The sequence below is a fragment of the Mus musculus genome, chromosome 8 (genome assembly GCF_000001635.26).
Source record: "Mus musculus strain C57BL/6J chromosome 8, GRCm38.p6 C57BL/6J".
Classification (NCBI taxonomy): domain Eukaryota; kingdom Metazoa; phylum Chordata; class Mammalia; order Rodentia; family Muridae; genus Mus; species Mus musculus.
In genome coordinates this window covers 121,616,689-121,635,790 of record NC_000074.6, presented here as the reverse complement: position 1 = coordinate 121,635,790, position 19,102 = coordinate 121,616,689, and the positions used below count along the sequence as shown (strand labels likewise).

Below are 19,102 nucleotides of genomic sequence, written 5' to 3'. Positions count from 1 at the left end.
CTTCCTGCTTCCTGTGTTGCCTCCTGCCTGCAGGCCGGGTTCTGTCACCGTGTCACATCTGGAGAACTACAAGAAGCAGGAGAGAAGTGGGCTGTCCTCCCAACATCCCGTGACCAGACCGCCTTTGGCAGATGTTCCTGATCCTGCCCTCTGCACTCATGCCTGGCCTTCCCTGGGATCGTGGTTCAGTTCCAGTTACTTTTTCTGCAATCATGACATCTTGATGTCTCCATGGTGACAACTGAGACCACATTTATAGGCTCTGCTCGATGGCGTCCCCCTTATAACAATAAAGTATTTAAACCTTGCTAAACAAATAATAGAAGTCAGTTATATAAATGCCATAGTAGTAGTCACCTATATAAATGCCATGGTAGTCAGTCACCTATATAAATGCCATGGTAGTAGTCACCTATATAAATGCCATGGTAGTCAGTCACCTATATAAATGCCATGGTAGTCAGTCACCTATATAAACGCCATGGTAGTCAGTCACCTATATAAATGCCATGGTAGTCAGTCACCTATATAAACGCCATGGTAGTCAGTCACCTATACAAATGCCATGGTAGTAGTCGCCCATATAAATGCCATGGTAGTAGTCGCCCATATAAATGCCATGGTAGTAGTCGCCTATATAAATGCCATGGTAGTAGTCGCCCATATAAATGTCATGGTAGTAGTCGCCCATATAAATGCCATGGTAGTAATCGCCCATATAAATGCCATGGTAGTAGTCACCTATATAAATGCCTTGAATGCCTTTTGAGTCTTCCTTGTCTCCTTCTGATTCCTATCTGCTTATAGACACACTTTCTTCTTTTCACTGCCTGTGAACAATCTGCATGCTTTGTTTTCTCCAGTTCTCTTTAAAGGACTCTTGGTCTACAATCAGAGGGCTGTGGCTTGTCTGTGTCACTTGTAAATTTGATGCATGTTGATGTCATTGGTTTTCACCCTGTGAAGGTGAGTTGTATCTTCCTACATACAAGCCCTTGGCCTTGTCACTGGTTGTGACAGCTTAGGAATTTACTGAATCCTCCAGGTAGCTTTAGGTGGTTAGAAGGTGCAGAGGAGTCACGGGTACCTGTGCCCGTCTCCTGGCTGCCTGCTGCCTGTCTGGAAGTGATTCTGATTTACTGATGTTCAGGCCACGAAACCACTTCTTAAACTGTCGCCGCTAGTTTTAGGAGAGGTGATGGCCTGTCGTGATGGACTTGCAGGGGTCTGTTTGAAGGAGGAGGGACCCCCTGGATTCTAGCACAGGATGTGGACGTTGAGTGGCTGTTACAAGTTCTGCCCGGTGCCCAGGGGGTGCCCAGGAGGGTAGGAAGCTCTGTAGGACCCCTGCCTTGCAACCCTTCTGTGTGGTCCTGTGTTTTTACTGTGACAGCATGCAGTCATGACAGCACTGCAGTCCACTAGGGTGCCTTCAGCCACACTGTGTGCCACAGCCTTAGTAGTAAGTGTCCAGTATCAGTCTTCCAGCTTGGTAAGCTCAGTAAGAGTGTTGTAATTACCACTGCTATTATTTCCATGTTGCCATGAAAGAGGCTGGGACAGAACACCAGAGAATCTCCTGAGCAGTCCCTTCCGTGAGCAGGGCTGTGTGCCCGCTGCACCCTGTGAGGCCGTGTTCTCTGCCCACTCTCTTTTCTCCCCATCTTCCCTGCCTCCTCTTCCTCCTGTTTATTTTGAAACAGGGTCTTGTTACGTAGCCCAGGCTGACCTAGAACATGTGACTCTCCTGCCTCAGCCTCCTTGACTGCTAGGATCCTAGATGTGTGCCCCTGTGCCCACTCATCCCTCAACTCCGGTGGCTGCCATGTTTCAGTTTTCCTTCCCATCTGAGCATGTGGTCCTGGACAAAATGTTGGGAGCTGTGCTTGAGTTTTATTTGTAATGTGGGGACGATTTGGTCTGTTATGTGGGCTGATGGCGGCTCCTACTCCAGCAGCTCACTACCATCCCCTGTTGGAGCAATGGTGCTGGGCTGCAGGAAGCCCAGGTTTCCTCTGGTCAGCTTCCTGTGGCAGTCTGTATCTGGAGGGCTGTACTTCCAGAAATCTAATTGTAAAGAGCATGTGCTCTTTGACAGTGGTGTCTAGGCCAGGCGTGGTGGCGCCCGCCTTTAATCCCAGCACTTGGGAGGCAGAGGCAGGCAGATTTCTGAGTTCGAGGCCAGCCTGGTCTACAGAGTGAGTTCCAGGACAGCCAGGGCTACACAGAGAAACCCTGTCTCAAATAAATAAATAAATAAATAAATAAATAAATAAATAAATAAAGCAAGCAAGCCCTGTCTCAAATAAATAAATAAATAAATAAATAGATAGGTAGAGAGAAAGAAAGAGGTGTCTAAAATTTAAATTTCTAAAGATTATATTCCTGATGATGAATATTAAAGTGAGTTTACAGCAGCTTTCAGGAAGCCCGTGTGAGGTTTTCCACAGGACAGACAATCTGAGGAAAACCTTTTCAACATTGTCCTTATCCAAGGATAATGGATAATTAGCTGTCGGGATGGGACCAACATTGGCCATGAAACCACATGACCCCCATGACTTACCTGGAAGGGATACATGTCCATTTGGGCTGATTGTCCACATGGCCTGGGGTTTCTGCTCATGTCCCTCCTTATAGGGCAGGCCTTTGGTCTGACCCAGGCATAATCCTTTATTTTGAAATGTCACAGTATCAGAAATGCAGAATTTTAGGGTCTACCTTAGACCTGAGTCATGGTCCTGGGATCAAGTATAGGCCTTGCATGTTCTAGGTGAGGCTCTTGAGTGCACTGGGGATACTCTGCCCCTTTTTACTTGTTGAGACAGGCTGTAACTAAGTCACCAAGACTGGTCTTGCACTTAGTCTCTATCTTGAACTGGCCCTGAGCCAGCCATCCTCTTGTAGTCTCCTGATTATCTGAAGCTACATGCCTGTGCCCCGAGGTGAGACCTAAAGGTCTTCACATACTAGGCCTGGACACACCACTCTTATCTACATACCTAGAAGGCGTGCATCAAGACCTGGGCTCTGCTGCTTGGGACCAGGCACCTAAACTGCACTCCAGCAAGGCACTCCTGAACGGGCAGCGGCACTGGAGGTCACATGAGCTTTCCTGTGGCCCTCAGGAGGGAGGAGGATGTCCTGGTCTTGGAGCAGGTGCTGAGCATCAGATCTGCCTGTAGCCATGGCCTGTTGGCACCCAAGCAGAGCAGCTGAGATCCTAGTGATGCCAGCCGGGCAAGATGGGGAGTACAGAGCACCACCTGAAAATCAGTGCCACTGGGGCCATAGGAACTCAGGCTGTAGCTGAATGTCCTACAGATGCCTGCCTAGTGTCTAAATGGAAGGCATTGTTGTGTTAGCAGCGGATCCCTCAATGAACAACAGCCCATAGAGATGAGGCACTGAATGTGTGTCTGCTGGGCTGCGGTGAGGAGTAGGGCTAAGTAAATGGGCTGAGGTGCCTGCCTGGGCTGGTGGTTTTAGCCATGATGATGAAAGGGCAGTTAGCCAGGCAGCAGAACCTCTGACCATTCCGTGAGAGTAAAGGAAGGTGCTTTGCTCGGAGAGGATTTGAACTAACAGGAAGATCTGGGGAAGGGGGTACCTTGGCTTAGTCTCCAGGCCTTGCACAGGATGGGAGGGGGACATGTGCACATGGGGCCATTGAAACTCTGAAGTGAGTCAGAGAGCATCTGAGTCAAACTGCCGGCCGGTCATGTGGATAAATTAACCTCACCAAAAATAACCTAAAACAGCGTTTCTGAGACTTGCAGTTGAAGACAGCGTCCAGTGTAAACAGAAGAGCAAGAGGTGAGAGGAGGAAGGCCAGCCAGCCAGACGGCAGACTGACAGGCGCGCTTGGCCTGGAGTCATCACTTTTAAAGCATTTTTTCCCTGCCTGTGTTTTCATCAGGCTGCTCACAGCTTTGCCCTGACCTAGACCTGGCCAGTTGCTGGCCTGGGGACAGCAGCCTCAGCTCTGGGCTGACTCTACATGGACACAGGAAGTGCTTCCTGTTGTTGTCCCCAGGGGGCATGCTGATGCTTTGTGAAGTGGTCCTGATCTCAGCCTGGGTCTCAGTAGCGGGTCCCACACCAGGACAAGCCCCTGTTGTCGCACACCCCTACCCTGTCTTCATCTGTAGGCTTGGGGTAGGGAGCTGGGTTTGCTTGTGGCTCTCTGGTGATAGGGGTGCTGGTCTCCTGTGACTGTCAGCACACCCCTGGCCTCCTCTTGGAACCAGGATGTAGGGTCAGGAGCTGTGGGAGTCAAGCAACCATGATGGGCTGTTGCTGGCTCATGGCCATGTACTGAAAAGCTGTACCTGAGCTGCTCACACAGTGGGATATGAAACTTGTCTCCTGAAAAGGGTGTGTCTTGTCTGCAGCTGTGTCACCCAGGCTGGTTTGGAATTCAAGGCCCTTCCGTTCTGACTTCCAGGTGCCAGGGATCATGGGCATATGTGAAATAGTAGCTTTATAAACTTAAGTGCTCTCTGATGTCTTCTTTAACTTTATTTAGTATCATGTGTGCACATGGTGTGGGTACATCTCTGTCCTAACAGTATGCATGTGGGAGGCAGAAGGCAGCCCTGGGGAGGAGGTCCTCCTATCTTCTTACTTCGTTTTCAGGGATTGAACTCAGAGTTGTAAGTCAAATGTCTTTATTCACTGAGCCATTTTGCCCAGCCCTCTTTACTGACTTCTTTCCCTCCTTGCTTGCCTACCCGCCCGCCTTCCTGAGACGGAATTTCATACAGCCCAGCTTGGCATTGAACTTACTATATAACCAAGGGGAACTCTGAATCTTGATCTCTCTGTCTCTACCTCCTGGGTGCTAGGATTGCAGGTTTGCTCCACCCTGCCTCTGTTTTATGGAGTGTTGGGCATCAGACCTAGGATGTCGTGTGTGCTCGGTAAGCACTGCCAACACTCCCAGGCCCAACTTAAACTTCCTGGTAACTTCTTGGTGAAGCTGGCCATCGTGAGCTGCCTTTGTAAAGTGAGTGAGCGAGCGACTGGGATTTCTTTTCTTGAGTTTAGTTGGAGTTCACAGAGACAGACTGGCGGGTGGCACGTTGCTCATAGGCATCTGTGGTGCTCCACGGAACACCGGGATGCAGAGTGAGCCTTTTGTGGTGGTGGTGGTGTTGTTGTTGTCGTCGTCAGGATAGGGTCTCTTTATATAGCCCTGCCTGGCCTGGAACTCACAAAGGAGGTCAGACTGGCCTCTGTTTCCCAAGTACTGAGATTAAAGGCATACCCTCCATGCCTGGTCAAGAGTAAGCCTTCTTGACCCAGTTTAGCTAGGTTTCTTTTTTTCTTTTTTTTTTCTCTCCAAGACAGGGTTTCTCTGTGTAGTCCTGGCTGTCCTGGAACTCACTCTGTAGACCAGGCTGGCCTCGAACTCAGAAATCCACCTGCCTCTGCCTCCCGATTGCTGGGATCAAAGGCGTGCGCCACCACTGCCTGGCTTTAGCTAGATTTCTACTGAGTGGCTCTGACATTGGGCGGCAGCCTGTGCCTTCATTAGTCACGTACCTCAATCTACCTCAGCCGCAGGCCTCTGGGCCTGCCATCTGTCACCGCTAGGCAGGTGACAGTGGGAAACCCTGGGCAAAGGGCTAGGAGTTGAGGGGCAGTGTATCCCAGCTGCCCACTGCTTGGGTTCAAGGCTCTGGCTCAGGAGAAACTGCTAGCTCCCCAGCCTAGTGCCCCGTGGCACACACAGCAGCCGCTCAGTCGTGGAACCTATACACCTTTGCCAAGATTTCAAACCTTGAGCCTTTTCCTCACATTAGAAAATTTGAGATCTTAAAACTGAATGAAAGCATTGCTATTTTTAAATTTTACATCTAGTCTATTTGTGCTGTGAAATTTTTCCAATACTGAAGGTGGGGGTCGGGGGGTGACTGAGGATACTGCAGTCCCTCTCCTTCCCCAGGGCCAGTCAGCTGACCAGGGCGTGTGGGCCCAGTTCCATGTGTACACAGGAGACTCATCAACTTACACCCAGAAGAGACGGGATGCTCTGTCCCAGTCCAGCTGTGGTGTCCCACAATGTGTGCCCAGGGTCCCTGTCTATGGATAATGAAGTTTTGAGTGTCAGTTCTCTTCCTGTGTATAAGCTTTGATGTATGAGTCCTACTGTGTGTCAGAACCTTTTCTGGGGAGGTGTGGAGCATATCTGTTCATCCAGATAGGGAGCCCAGGACAGACCAAAGCACAGGTACCAAGTCCAACTTGAGTTTTATTGGGGTTACTTATAGGAACAAAAATGACTCAAAGACAGTTCCATCACCAAGTCTCACCCCAGCATGTGTGACAGCTCATAGAGCTGGGAACCTGGAGCTCACTTCATGGCCTGCAGGCAGCTGGAAAGGTGTGTGGGGGGGGTGCCCTTTCCAAGTGTCTCAGGTGATCTAAACCTCTTCCAGGAAACTTGGTCTCAGAGTCTTCGAAACTTGTTCTTTTGAGACTCCAGCTCAGCTTCTCGGCCATATTTGCTCCTGAGAATCTTTGCTTTTGGCTTTCTTCTATCAGAAAGGACTTTCAGCTTTTATGGTTTACTCTGGCAGGGAGGGCTGGGCCTAGCAAATCTGGTCAGTTTCAGGGACTTCCTGAAGCTATGTTGTTTACCTTCCTGCTCAAAGAGCTTCCTCCCAGGATGGAATATTTGAGTATAGGAGGAAGATATAAGAACAGTCCTTACAAGTGGAATCGTGGGGTTTTCTTTGAGCTGTTTAAATTGTACCTGGGCAGATGTGCTGTTCTCTGTTCTTCTGTGTCTTTGAGGGCTCTGGAATTTGTCACAGGAAAGCATTTAAAGCTGTAAAAAAAGCAGGGTTTTGCCTTAGATGAAAGCATGTGATGCATGCCACAGTGGCCAGGACTACGTTCTGGGTGGTTGATGACTCAACCTAGTCAGAAGCCCAGGATCACTGATGGATTTGGGGAAGTGTGGACCGTGGAGCTCTCCTCAGGAAGTGTGCTGTGTTATGTTAGGAAAACTTGAAGCCATGTTTGTGTGTATGACTTTCATCAAGAGACAATTGTGCAGAAAAAAAGTAAGAAGGCGCTATTCTGTCTCCTCAGATGGCTCCCAGAACTGAGACCCCTGTCAGCAGCATCAGCAACAGCCTGGAGAATGCATTGCATACGTCAGCACATTCCACGGAGGAGTCCCTGCCCAAGAGGCCTTTGGGAAAACATGGCAAAGGTGGGTGAGTTTGTTGTGCCCAGATTGTAAAAACCCCGAAGAGTCCACCAGGAATCACAACCTGCTGTAATCACATGAGCATCTTTATTCAAGCTAGAGCTTGGGTCACCAACCTTCCTGATGGAACAGGAAGGAGAGTGAACCCCCCCCAGGTCTAAATGAAGGGGGTTTATAAAGGGAAAACACCACAAGCGGGGATTTCCAGGCCTTGGCATTACATGAGAGGGTAAAGGAATGCTGTCCTTAAACCTGATAACATTTGTTCAGACAGCGGGACAGAACCGCGCAGCTGGAAAGAGACCTTTGTGACCTAAGAAAAGTAGCCCGTGCTTTCAGAAGCTGCTGTAGTTTCATAGCTGGTCACAGCTGTTTGGGAACACTTAGTTGTCTCTTTTCCATACTCCAAGAGTGGGCTCTTATCATTTTAAGGATATTGGCTCCTGCTTCCTTCAAGGGCAGGAGCCATCTTTACCAGAGGAATGCTGATTGTTAATCAAAAGGAGGTGTGAGTTTCAGTGACTTGGAGACTAGGGTATGCTGGTTTTTGTCTGTTCCAACATCAGGGGGAAGAGTGCTATCATGAAAGGGGAAATGCTGGGGGCTGCTCTTCCAGAGGTCCTGAGTTCAATTCCCAGCAACCACATGGTGGCTCACAACCATCTATAATGGGATCTGATGCCCTCTTCTGGTGTATCTGAATAGTTCTTAAAAACAAACAAACAAACAAAACAAAACAAAACAAAACAAACCTAAGACCGCTTATGAGTGGACACTCAAAAAAAAAAAAAAGAGGAAATGCAATATTTGGGTGCCAGCCTGGGCTCCCTTTTGTCTGCCCCTCCAAAGGCTGGAGGCATCTGTGCTGGGGAAAGGGAGGAAAGGGGATACTGACTGCTCTAGCTCCATGCAGGGACAGGAGAGTGCAGGATTCGATGCACAGAGACAGGGGCAGGTTTCCTGTGTCTCTTCAAGTTATGCAGGACAGCAGTGGGCGATCCCAGGTAGAGGGAGAAGGCATGTGCTCCACAGAGCTGTGGACTACTGGGCCAGTGTCTTCAGGTGTGCTCAGCCGGGCTGTTCTTCTGAATATCACACTTCAGCAATATGAACTTTAAACACTGGTGTTTATTAAGGGAGGGGAAAAAAGTTTTAAATAGCTTCTACCCCTCACACCAGAACAAGGCCTAAAATCTAAAGCAGCCGAACTGTAGAAGACTTCTTTCCCAACCAAATGGGCTCCTAAGTGTTACTCCATGCTGATGTGACAGGTACTCCTGTCCTCAGTCACCCAGTGCCTGCCACCAACCTTAGTGAAGTCCCACACTGCCCATGCCGCTGAACAAGTACCATTTTTAAAATGTAATTGGAGTGTTGGTTGCTCAGTGTGGATCTGCAGCCGATTGAGCCTCTCACCGAAGGTCCGGGTCATTCTGACTTAGTGCCCAGGTTGGCTCAGGAAGCACCTGGCCAGTCACAGAGGTAACTGGGTATGATTTAAACTGGATGAGGGTATTGGTGCAGGGAGGCCTGTCCTGACTGATCTTACATGTTGAGGCTCCTTGGAAACTGCCCATGCCTACTCCTCACAGATGTGCCTGTGCCTTCTGTCACTATGCTGTCCTTCTGCCCTTCTCAGTGCTTGTGTCCCAGGCGCCAGCTTCTTATCTCACAGCTGCATTCTGTGCTGCTGCTGCTCTAAAGACCTGAGCTCGCTCGGTGTACGGTGCTGGCTGCTCGGCTAGGTCGCAGCTCAGGGCACTCTGCTTTCTTGCCATTGTGTCACACCTATGTCTTGAGACCATAGCACAGTGGACAGCAGTGGGTGATAGATCCTGTGAAGCCTATTTTCCCACCTGGCACTGGCTGCAAGGTCACAGTGTACACGGTGTGGGCTGTTCCCAGGAGGCTGTAGGTCACAGTGTATGCAGTGTGGGCTGTTCCCAGGAGACTGTAGGTCACAGTGTACGCGGTGTGGGTTGTTCTCAGGAGACTGTATTCCTCTGTTGACCGTTTGCCCCACCAGGTCTTCTCAGCAGTGTTATCCCAGAATGGAGTTTGCATCTGAGTGCAGGGCTGCCTCCTGGGGAGTGTGAGCTGAGAGCAGGGCTTCCTGTGAAGGCTGCGTCCCCTGTGCTGTGCCCTCCGACCGTGCAGGGCATCCTCCCACCATGCGCCACAGTGCTTTCTCTTGAGACATAGCCAGAGGTTGTAGGGTAACTTTCTCCCTCTCCCTCTCCCTCTCCCAGGTCTGTCGTGTTTCATGGATGTGGATGTTTTGCCAGTGTGTATGTCTGTGTGATGTCTGTGTGGTGCTTGTGGAGGCTAGAAGAGGGTATTGGCACCCTGGGACTGGAGTTATAGACCCTATTACATGGGGTTCTGGGAACTGAACCCAGGTCCTCTAGAAGAGCAGCCTGTGCGCTAACCACTGAGGAACCTCTGCAGCCTCTGGGTGTAACTTAAACCATGGCTGTTTCCTACTTTCCCCTGATTGTACGCTTAGATGCCAGGGAGGATGAAGGCTGGGCAGCCGTGGTGCTGGCCGTGTGGAGCACACTGCAGGCTGTCCTGTAGACTGTGCTCACTCTCAGCAGCCTGGCATCTGTCATCATCAGCCAGCACCAGGAGTCCCTTCTGCTCAGTGTAGGCAGGCAGGCAGGCAGGCAAGCTCAGGGGTCAGCACCTTTCTCATGGTCCCTTCCTCTGCTAGGCATTTTTCTCTGCTGTCTTAGAAGTCTGATGGCAGTATGCTGGAACTTACGAATGGTCAGGCATTGGGCAGCATCCTAAAGCACCTTGTGTTCCCACTCTCACAGTGCTCTCAGTAACCTGGGAGCTGGAACTGAAACCCTTATTCTCCACAGTCATGCACCCCACTTTGCAGATGAGACCTGAGCCACAGGGGAGCTTCTGGGGCACAGATGTGAGCTGTGTCTGAGAGCCTGATGAGATGAAGAAGAGGGAAGGGAAGGGTTAATGCCAGCAGTGCAGTCTCTCGCCTGCCTGCCTGCCTGCCCGTGCTATCTCTTACCTTTCTGTGTAGGAGCAGAGGTCTTGGTTTGGTGTGGGAAGTTCACCGGCCTGGTGAGTGGCTGCTCTCCCCTCTCTCCCTCCCCCGCCCCCACTCCCTCATAGCCATGGTTGGGGACCATTGTACAGAGAGCTCGTCTCAGAGCCCAGTCCCTGTGCCGGTTGTTAAAAGCACAGAGTGCAGGTGGAAGAGGAAAAGGCCAGCGATGCTGCTCACTGCAGGCAGTGGTGACAGTGGGGAGTGGGGGCGCGGGCGGGGGGGGGGGGGCGGGTTCTGTGCCTGTGCTCCCAGAGCTGGAGTAGTTCGTGTTTCTGACAAGACAGTGAAGGTAGATTGCTTCTGTTGCCTTGATTAAACTGCAGATCTGAAACATCTCAGAACTCGGGTTCTTTGCACTCTTAAAAATGACAGACTTGAAGGAATTCATGTCTGCATGCATCATGTCTGTAGTGACTGTGACATGTCTGCATGTATCATGTCTGTAGCGACTGTGACATGTCTGCATGCATCATGTCTGTAGTGACTGCACCATCAGGCAAGCGGAGGACCTAAGCCTGGGCAGTGTTTGCTTCTGTGCCACTTCGCTTATAGCTTTGTTATATAACGTTATGGTGAAGTGCAGCTAAAAGACTGAACTAACCGCCAGTCTTGGGCTTTTAACAAAAACAAAACTCTTAAGTAGAAGCATGACTTTTAACAAGATAGGAGTTAAGGATAAAAGCTAACTCGTGAAACCACAGCAGTGTGGTCTCTCCTGAGCTGCTCTGGGACCACAGTGAGGAAAGAGTGAGAAGCCTCAGCGCTGGGGACATTCCTGGTTCCGTGTTTGGCCTCACTGTGAGGACAGAGAGCATAGCTCAGAGCTTTGCACTGCGTGCCCATGCCTGGACCACAATTTTTTGTTGTTGTTGTTGTTTGTGGGTTTTTTGGTTTGGTTTGGTTTGTTTGTTTTTTTTTTTCGAGACAGGGTTTTTCTGTGTATCCCTGGCTATCCTGGAACTCACTCTGTAAACCAGGCTGGCCTTGAACTCAGAACCGCCTGCCTCTGCCTCCTGAGTGCTGGGATTAAAGGCGTGCGCCACCATGGCCAGCTCTGGACCACAGTTTTATGTGGCAGCAGCAGTGCTGTCCCATTTCTAGGCCCTGCTCTTGACAGCCTTCCTTTGCAGTTCTCATTTGAACCCCAGGACATATGACAGTATTTGAGTGGCTGCTTCCTCGGTTTCCCTAAAGATAATGAGGCTGGGATTTGGGATTGAGGGACGTTCCCCTCAGAGTTTCTCCAGGAGGTGGGTGAGTCAGAGGAGCATGCAGCATGTGCAAGCCTGGGTAGAGTGCCCCTTTCAGCTTTCAGGCTCCACTCGAGCTAATACCACTTTACGTGAAATGTAAGAGACTGGGTTAGACGGCTCAGGGCTGGTGAGATGGCTCAACGGGTAAAAGCACCAACTGCTCTTCTGAAGGTCATGAGTTCAAATCCCAGCAAACCATATGGTGGCTCACAACCACCTGTAACAAGATCTGACGCCCTCTTCTGGTGTGTCTGAAGACAGCCACAGTGTATTTACATATAATAAATAAATTAATCTTTAAAAAAAACTATTAAAAAAAAGAAAGACGGCTCAGCGGCCTAGAGTACAAGGCTGCTCTTTAGGAGTACCCTGGGTTGAGTTCAGATGATGGCTCAAAACCATCCTAATTCCAGCTGCAGGGAGTACTGTGCTGTCCCCTGACCTTTATGGACACCTGACACACATGTGGCATACATATATAAATGCAGGCAAAATAGTCACACACATAAAATTCAGTACATTTTTAAAAAGCATAAATCTGAGAATCTTGCCCTGTGTGTGTCACATGGCCAGCTCTTGGGATTGTCAGCACTGATGCCCGCGGCAGGGTGGCAGGTGTGTGAGTGAGGGTGCTCAGAGCTGCCGCATGGGTCACAACTTCAGATGCCGTGTGCTTTGTGCTCGTAATATGACCTTAAGGCTTTTGCATAAATGTTACAGGGGGGAAAGGAGTCTTTGGATGATCTGTGTTTATCTCCTGGCTGCCCTTGTCTTCTGAACGCTTCTGTTCCCAGTTGATTTTGTGCTGCTCTGCAGGTGCAGACTCTGCCCCTTCCATTAGCCTGCCGATGCGGCTCCCTGTGACTTAATTCTTGCTGCTCATGGACTGCCTGGCTAAGCTGGGTTTGCTCTTCAGCTTTGCCAGAGGCGGTTCTATCTCTCTTCCTGCTGTGTGCAGTTGGCAGTCTTTATGCCAGTGCTATTTTTCTCTGGTTGTTTTGCATTTTTCTTTGGTTCGGAGTCATTTGACTGCACTGTCCCTACATGTGGTTTATCTTAGAGCTCTGTCACTTCTTGTACTTCCCAAGTCTGGAGCTTTCCAACTGTTACAGACTCCCTCTCCTCCTTCCCATCGGTGCGCAGGGGCTGTGTGCTGTTCCTCCCCGTGTCAGACCTGTTTCCAACCGTACCCTCTCCCTCAAGACAGGACACTTTTCTTTGCTCTACAAGTCTAATCCCTTGTATTCTCAGCCTGCCCTCTCCTGGGTATTCTTACGTCAAATACTATGTTTCTTCATTTAAATTTTTTCATTTGGTTCTCCCTTCTGCTGTCTGGCTTTGCTTTGTTAAGGTAGGATCTCATGTAGCCTGGGCGAGCCTCAAACTCATAGCTGCATAGCTGATGAGGAGCCTGGTCCTCAGACCCTGGCCTACCTCCCTAGTTCTGGGGTTAGATTTAGTTACCCCATCCAGCAGATTGGTGCTGATGGTGATTAGGGATGCAGAAATGGTTTGTCTACTCTACTGACTATAGAACTAAAAAGTAGGAAAGAAGATTTGTGAAGGCAGATTTTGTTAGCATTGACAATGAGACAGAAAGCAGGTGCCTGGATGATGAGGGGCTGGAAATGGGTCCCAGCAGAGCCACCATACGATACCAGGGAAATGTGGGTCCCTCCTAGTGTTCTTGGTCTCTTTAATAACGTTAAGAAGGGACACAAATGGAAGCTTGAAGACAGTTTACTAAAATCTGAATCTCAGAGCTGCCTCGAGAACAGAGCAGATCAGCTAGCATGAGGACAAGCATGTGGCAGGAGCAGCCACACAGAGGAAACCGTAGAACGGGCACAGAACCCTAAAGCATTGGCTGGAAAATAGGCCCTGGCCATCTGTAGGAACAAGAAAAGAAAAGGAAGTATTTCCTCATTTCTAAGTTAGGACCCAGGAAGGTGAGCAGACCCAGTCAAGCCTCATGGTGGCTCATAGGGACTAGCCAAGGGGTGGGAACTCAGGGAAGGAAAAATACCTTATAGTGAACCCAAGTCCTAGAGGTGGTCCTGGGCTTTCTTTTCATTTTGTAAAGTTTATTTTATTATATGGGTGTTTGTTGGCATGGATATATGTTCACACATGGTGTCTGTGACAACAGAGGCCAGAAGAGGGCATCAGATCCTTTCTTTCTGGAACTGGAGTTACAGACTATTGTGGGCTGCCATGTGGATGCTGGGAACTGAAAGAACAGCAAGTGTTCTTACCCGATAGCCATCCAGCTCCCCCTGACTTTCCTGCTGCATGACCAGAGCAGCTCCTAGAAGGAAGAGTTTCTGTGGGGTTAAGGTTCTAGAGAGTTAAGAGTTGATGGTGTTAGGGCAGAGCAGCATGCAGGCATGGCGGACAGGGCAGAGCAGCATGCAGGCTGAGAGAGAGAGCTCACACATACACAGTAGGGAGAGCAAAGGGAAGGCGGTACAAGTCTTTAAAACTCTTCAAGCTCACACCTAGTGCCATACTTCTTCCAACAGGATCACACATTCTAAACCTCCCCAAACAGTGCCATCAACTGGGGACCAAGTGTTTAAGTGCCCAGACCATGGGGAGATTCTCATTCAAAGCACCACTCAGGACTAGAGTTTGATTCTGTAGCCCTAGTCTGTGCCTTCTTGACCTCCACAGGCACCTGGCACACATGTGATAATGTAAAAACATCTGAAAAATATATATATAAAGAAAAAGGAAATGTCAGGCAGCTTGTCTCTCACAGGATGGTCCCAGCCCTGTGACCCTGTCAGACCTGGACCTGTGGGACTTAGTTCTCGCTTCTGTATCTTCATCCCAGCGTTCTGGGCTCTCTGCCTCCGTTCTGGTCCTCTGGCTTTGTCCTCTAGATGAGAACCGCTGTCCTAGCTCACGCCTGGCAGCACCCTGTGCCAGTGCTGTGTGTGTTGCTCCACTGTGTGTAGTCCCTGAAGCTGGGGCTAGGGTTCCCCTCTTGAGGTGAATACATGAGGCTTGCAGGGACCCAGTAACTGCCACACTGTGAGCGGCGAGCCTCGTACCACCATCAGGCCATCTGCAGAGAGTCACGAGCCACCTAGAACACAGAGGTGAACTCAGGATTTCTTCACATGGCATCTGACCTCTTCCCTGACCCTGATCTCATCTGACATGAGTTCTCAAGGTGCTTGTGGACAGCTGCAGTGTCCTGCCCGCAGACAGCTGTAACTTGTTCACACCAGGGCTGGGTAGAATCCAGATGGCGTGGTGCCAGCTCTTCACATGCTCTTTGAGTACCTACTGTCAGCTTCATTTCCCTAAATGATACAGTTTAGTGCAGAGCTGAGAGGTCATGAGACCCCGCACACTGCCAGGGATAAGTGTGGTGCAGTGTATTTCCTGAGGAGATACAGGAAAGGAAGAGTAGTGGAAGCCAGTGCTCAGGGGCGTCCTTTATTTACCCTCTGGGCCCTACCCTGCAGCCCTGGGTGCTGTTCAGAGAAGTGGGCAGGGTTCTGGGGTGCTGTGTTATCAGTGCACTAAAAGCTGAAGTACTGTTGTGTGGGAATGTATGTCTCTGGCTCTCTTGTCCAAAGGAGGAGGGAGGTAGCAACCATGCATGTGACCCAGGCCAGCTGCAGGTGTAAGGTGAGGTTGGTGTGAGAGTCCCAGTTCCCAGTTCCTGAAAACCCAGCAGCTTCCTGGGAGTTGAGTCCTTGTCAGTGCGTGGTGTTGCCTCTGGCCTCCTGCACGTCCTTCATCTTTGGTATTGGGGCAGAACCCTGGCACTGAGGCACATATGCATGCCAGGCATTCACTCTGCCACTGAGGCAGGCCCTCTGCTTCCTATAGTCATGGCACCTAGTGACCTCACGTTGGAGAGGACACTGAAACATGCTATTTAAAGCATTCCTTTTTAAATTTTTTATTAGATATTTTCTTTATTTACATTTCCAATGTTATCCCCTTTCCTTGTTTCCCCTCCTAAAGCCCCCCTCCCTTCCCCTGCTCTCCAACCCACCCACTCCCTCTTCCCTGTCCTGGCATTCCCTCACATTGGGGCATTGAGCCTTCACGGGACCAAGGCCCTTTCCTCCCGTTGATGACTGACAAGGCCATCCTCTGCTACATATGTGGTTGGAGCCATGGGTCTCCCCATGTGTACTCTTTGGTTGGTGGTTTAGTCCCTGGGAGCTCTGGGGCTTTAGTGTGTGTGCTGTGACATGGCACATCTGTGGAGGTCAGAGTTGTGAGTTGGTTCTGTCGTTCTATCACATGGGTCCTGGGGATTGAATCAGGCTATCAGGCTTGGTGGGAGGCGGCTTTACCTGCTAAGCCTCTCCCTGCTCTGGGCGTCAGGAGCCTGGAGGAAGAGCCTACAGTTTGCTGGGTGCTGAGGCTGCCAGTGGTAGGGCAGTGAGAGCTGGACTCAGCTTTAAAACATATTTGATGGACAGTGGACTGGCTGTGAGCCCTTGGCCTGACTCCAGAATGCTTTTATATTCAGACAGCTAAATGATATTTATCTACTTTGTCCATTTTCCTGTCCAGCTCTGAGTCACTTCCTTTGGTCCAAATGGGCTTTTCCTTTTTCCTTTCTCATGCACCCTGATGCTCTTTGGTCTGGGAACACTGGGTTCACATCGATCCCTGGGTAGGGCAGGCACTGGCCCTACAGTTGCGTAGAGAAGGAGGCGGTCTGGAATGTTGTTACTGAGTCTGTGCCGAGGGTTGCTTCCTGCTGGCCTCTAGCTGAAGGAGGGGCTGGAATAGCCAGGGCACAGTGTACCAAATCTCTGCAGTGTGTGGAGGTAGCTGTGCTCTTCCTTAGTTGCCTAACACAGTGGCCCGTATGAGTGTCTTGCTTGTGGAAAGTGATTGCCTGGAAGAAGAGGCTGAGTCCCTGGGTGGGATCCAGCAGCAGTGTTGTCTGGAGGAGGAGTGTGCCCGGGTGGAGAGCTTGATTGTGAGCCTGTGCTTGGGCTTACCTGGAAACTGTATTTATAGTTTACTGGTGTCATTTCATTTCTGCAGAGAAAGATCTGGAACAGGAAGTAGAGAGACACTTGAGAGCTCTGTGGTGACAGAAAGTCTCCTTTAGATGTTTTAAAAGCATTGTCTGTCCCCAGCTTGTAATCATGTCACACTGTCTGGGAAGACCTTGCCATACAGAGCTGCCATGTATGTGCCCTTGCAGCAGAGCTGGGTAATGGTGGGTGGGCCCCTAGAGAGACCCAGCTTCTCATACAGACCGTTTACCACGGGAAGACACAGTCATGCTCTTCCCAGGAATTGGACCCAATTCATGACCGTCTTGAAGGACAGCACAAGGACTCGCAAACGTGTGGTCCCACTCAAACCCCTACATTTTCTTGGGATTTGGATGGTGTCCCTTGGCCTTGTAAGACTGATGCAGACGCTCTTCATTCGGGTCCTGGTTCTGGCAGCCATGTGAGGAATAGCTACTTGTTACACGCCCAGAGATTGTCAATATCCCAAAGTCTTACTTCCTTCTTATAATTCTGTGTTTGTTTTTACAGTGAGTGTTGAAAAGATAGACCTGAAGGGGTTGTCACACACGAAAAATGACAGAAGTGTTGAGTGTTCCTTTGAGGTAAGATGCTGTTTTCCCCCTCTCCTCGCAGGCATCGCATGTCACTTCACGTACTGCAGTGAGTGAGGGCTTTGCTTCCTGCATAGCAATGGAGCCTGGCTGGGGCGGTGTCTCTAGGGTGGGCTAGAGTGTTAGGAGACACCCACCTTCTCAGAGAGAAGCTAAGCTCCAGGGCCCATGAATTTCCTCCTGGTCACATGTAACTGGGACAGTGGCTGAGCTGGCCTTCTTCCCTGGGAGAGGAGAGACATGGTTGCCTTCACTCTCGGTGCAGAGAAAATGAAATCAGGCTGTGGCACTGGGCACTCACGGGCAGTAAGTCCCTAGATGTGTGTCCCTTGATGAGTCACACATACATGCTGGTTGCATGGCCACTTGGTCTCTATATAGGGGAATGTGCTGCAAACTGGAAATGCACTGTGGAAATAGGACGGTGTGTGTGCTGAGAAGACTCGACAGAGACTGGGACAGCCCAAAAGCTCCTTTTGTTTCTAGTCAACAATGTTCAGGGAGGCAGTCCCTGGCCTCCGTCAGAGCTCGGTCCTAGCTAACTCCAGTTTACCTTGTGCATGGCTGCAGGGTCTGTAGTTGTTAGCCTTTTGGTCCAAGATGGCAGCTGGGGCTTTATACCCACACTTTCACCCTTACTGGGGGACAGGATGCAACCTAGAGAGGAGGAATGTGCTCAGGGACAGCTGGAAGAGTTTCCACTTACATTTTGTTGACAAGAATTTTGGTTTTTTGGTCTTACTTAGCTGCATAGGTAGCCGAGACTGTAGTGCTGGCTTGTGTTCATGATTCTGTCACTTACCTGACATGACAGGGTAGACATTTCTCAGACCCTGCCTTCAGACTTGGGCGGATCATGAGACGCTGCCCCAGCAGTAATGGTAAGCACACCCAAGAGACTCCTGTTGAGGGTGTAGCACTGGATGTGAGCCAGACGTATGTTTTAGGAGGTGCTGTGTAGTGAGGACCTGTTGTTTTGCAGATGGGTCTAATCTGAACACAAGGTGAACCCTTGGTACAGGTTCTGGAGGCTGTTGACTGTGGTAACCCTGGAGCACCATGAATCCACCAAGCCCTGGTGCTCAAGGCGGTGTGGGCAGCAGGTTCTAAAGGGCCTGGGACGTGCTGTGGTCGCATCTCCTTAGAAACTTGGTGTCTTGTGGTATTAGTGATGATCTTGTGTCACTCCTTCCTGTCTGTCCTGTTTTGCTCTGGTATATCTGAGAGGGACGTTCTCAGCCCAGCAGACTGTTTGCAGAGATAATTCGCATAGAGCCACCTTGAGAGCGAGCCTTGCTTCTGCAAGTCCGTCACAGTAGGTTTGAATTCCCTGGCCCTCAGTGCAGCTACTGTGGCAAGGGAACCTGGGCTTTGGTGGTATGGTACACAGTGCTGCCTACAGCTTTCCCGTGTAGATAGAGGCAGATGTTGGTAGTGTGGCTGCCTGATCTCTTCTGGAAGGAGGAGCTTTAGCAGAGAGGATGGGAGTAGGTGCTGCTGTGTGCAGAGGACAGAGCAGAGGTCCCCGAGGTGAAGTGTGGCTTGCTGGAGCAGACTTGCTTGGTGCTCATCTGGTGACTGACCAGTGGCACAAGACCACAGAGTTGCTTTCTGCCCCAGAGGACTGAAGTGGTTGGCTCCATTGAGGACAGAGGCTCAAGGAAGACAGGGTAGCTTGGAAGAGACATCTGCCCTAGATCCAGCTCACAGGGGTTAACTCAGAAGTTTCCAGACTTAACTGGGAGTCAGACACTATACAGTTTCCAGAAGAAGAAGAGCAGAGAAGGCTTTGGGAAACAAGCTAGTGAAAGACTTCTGAGCCCAATGCTAAAATGTGCTCTGTACAAGGGGCAGCTCGTAGGGAGGACCGTCATCTACCTTAAAGCTGCTGTCCATCCAGAGCCTACAAAGAGCTCTCAGAGCTCAGTACTGACAAC

The 19,102-nt window shown here is 50.2% G+C and overlaps 1 protein-coding gene across 3 annotated transcripts in view; it reads left to right on the top strand.

The window, feature by feature from the left end:
• The window catches only part of Zcchc14 (zinc finger, CCHC domain containing 14), a 54,095-nt gene that overhangs the window by 17,001 nt on the left and 17,992 nt on the right, over nucleotides 1-19,102 (top strand). For all 3 annotated transcript variants that reach the window (XM_006530667.4, NM_080855.2, XM_017312569.2), the window contains exons 2-3: nucleotides 7,102-7,225; nucleotides 17,083-17,156. In XM_006530667.4, coding sequence (XP_006530730.1) covers nucleotides 7,102-7,225; nucleotides 17,083-17,156 — 198 coding nt within the window. The remainder of the gene's footprint in view (nucleotides 1-7,101; nucleotides 7,226-17,082; nucleotides 17,157-19,102) is intronic.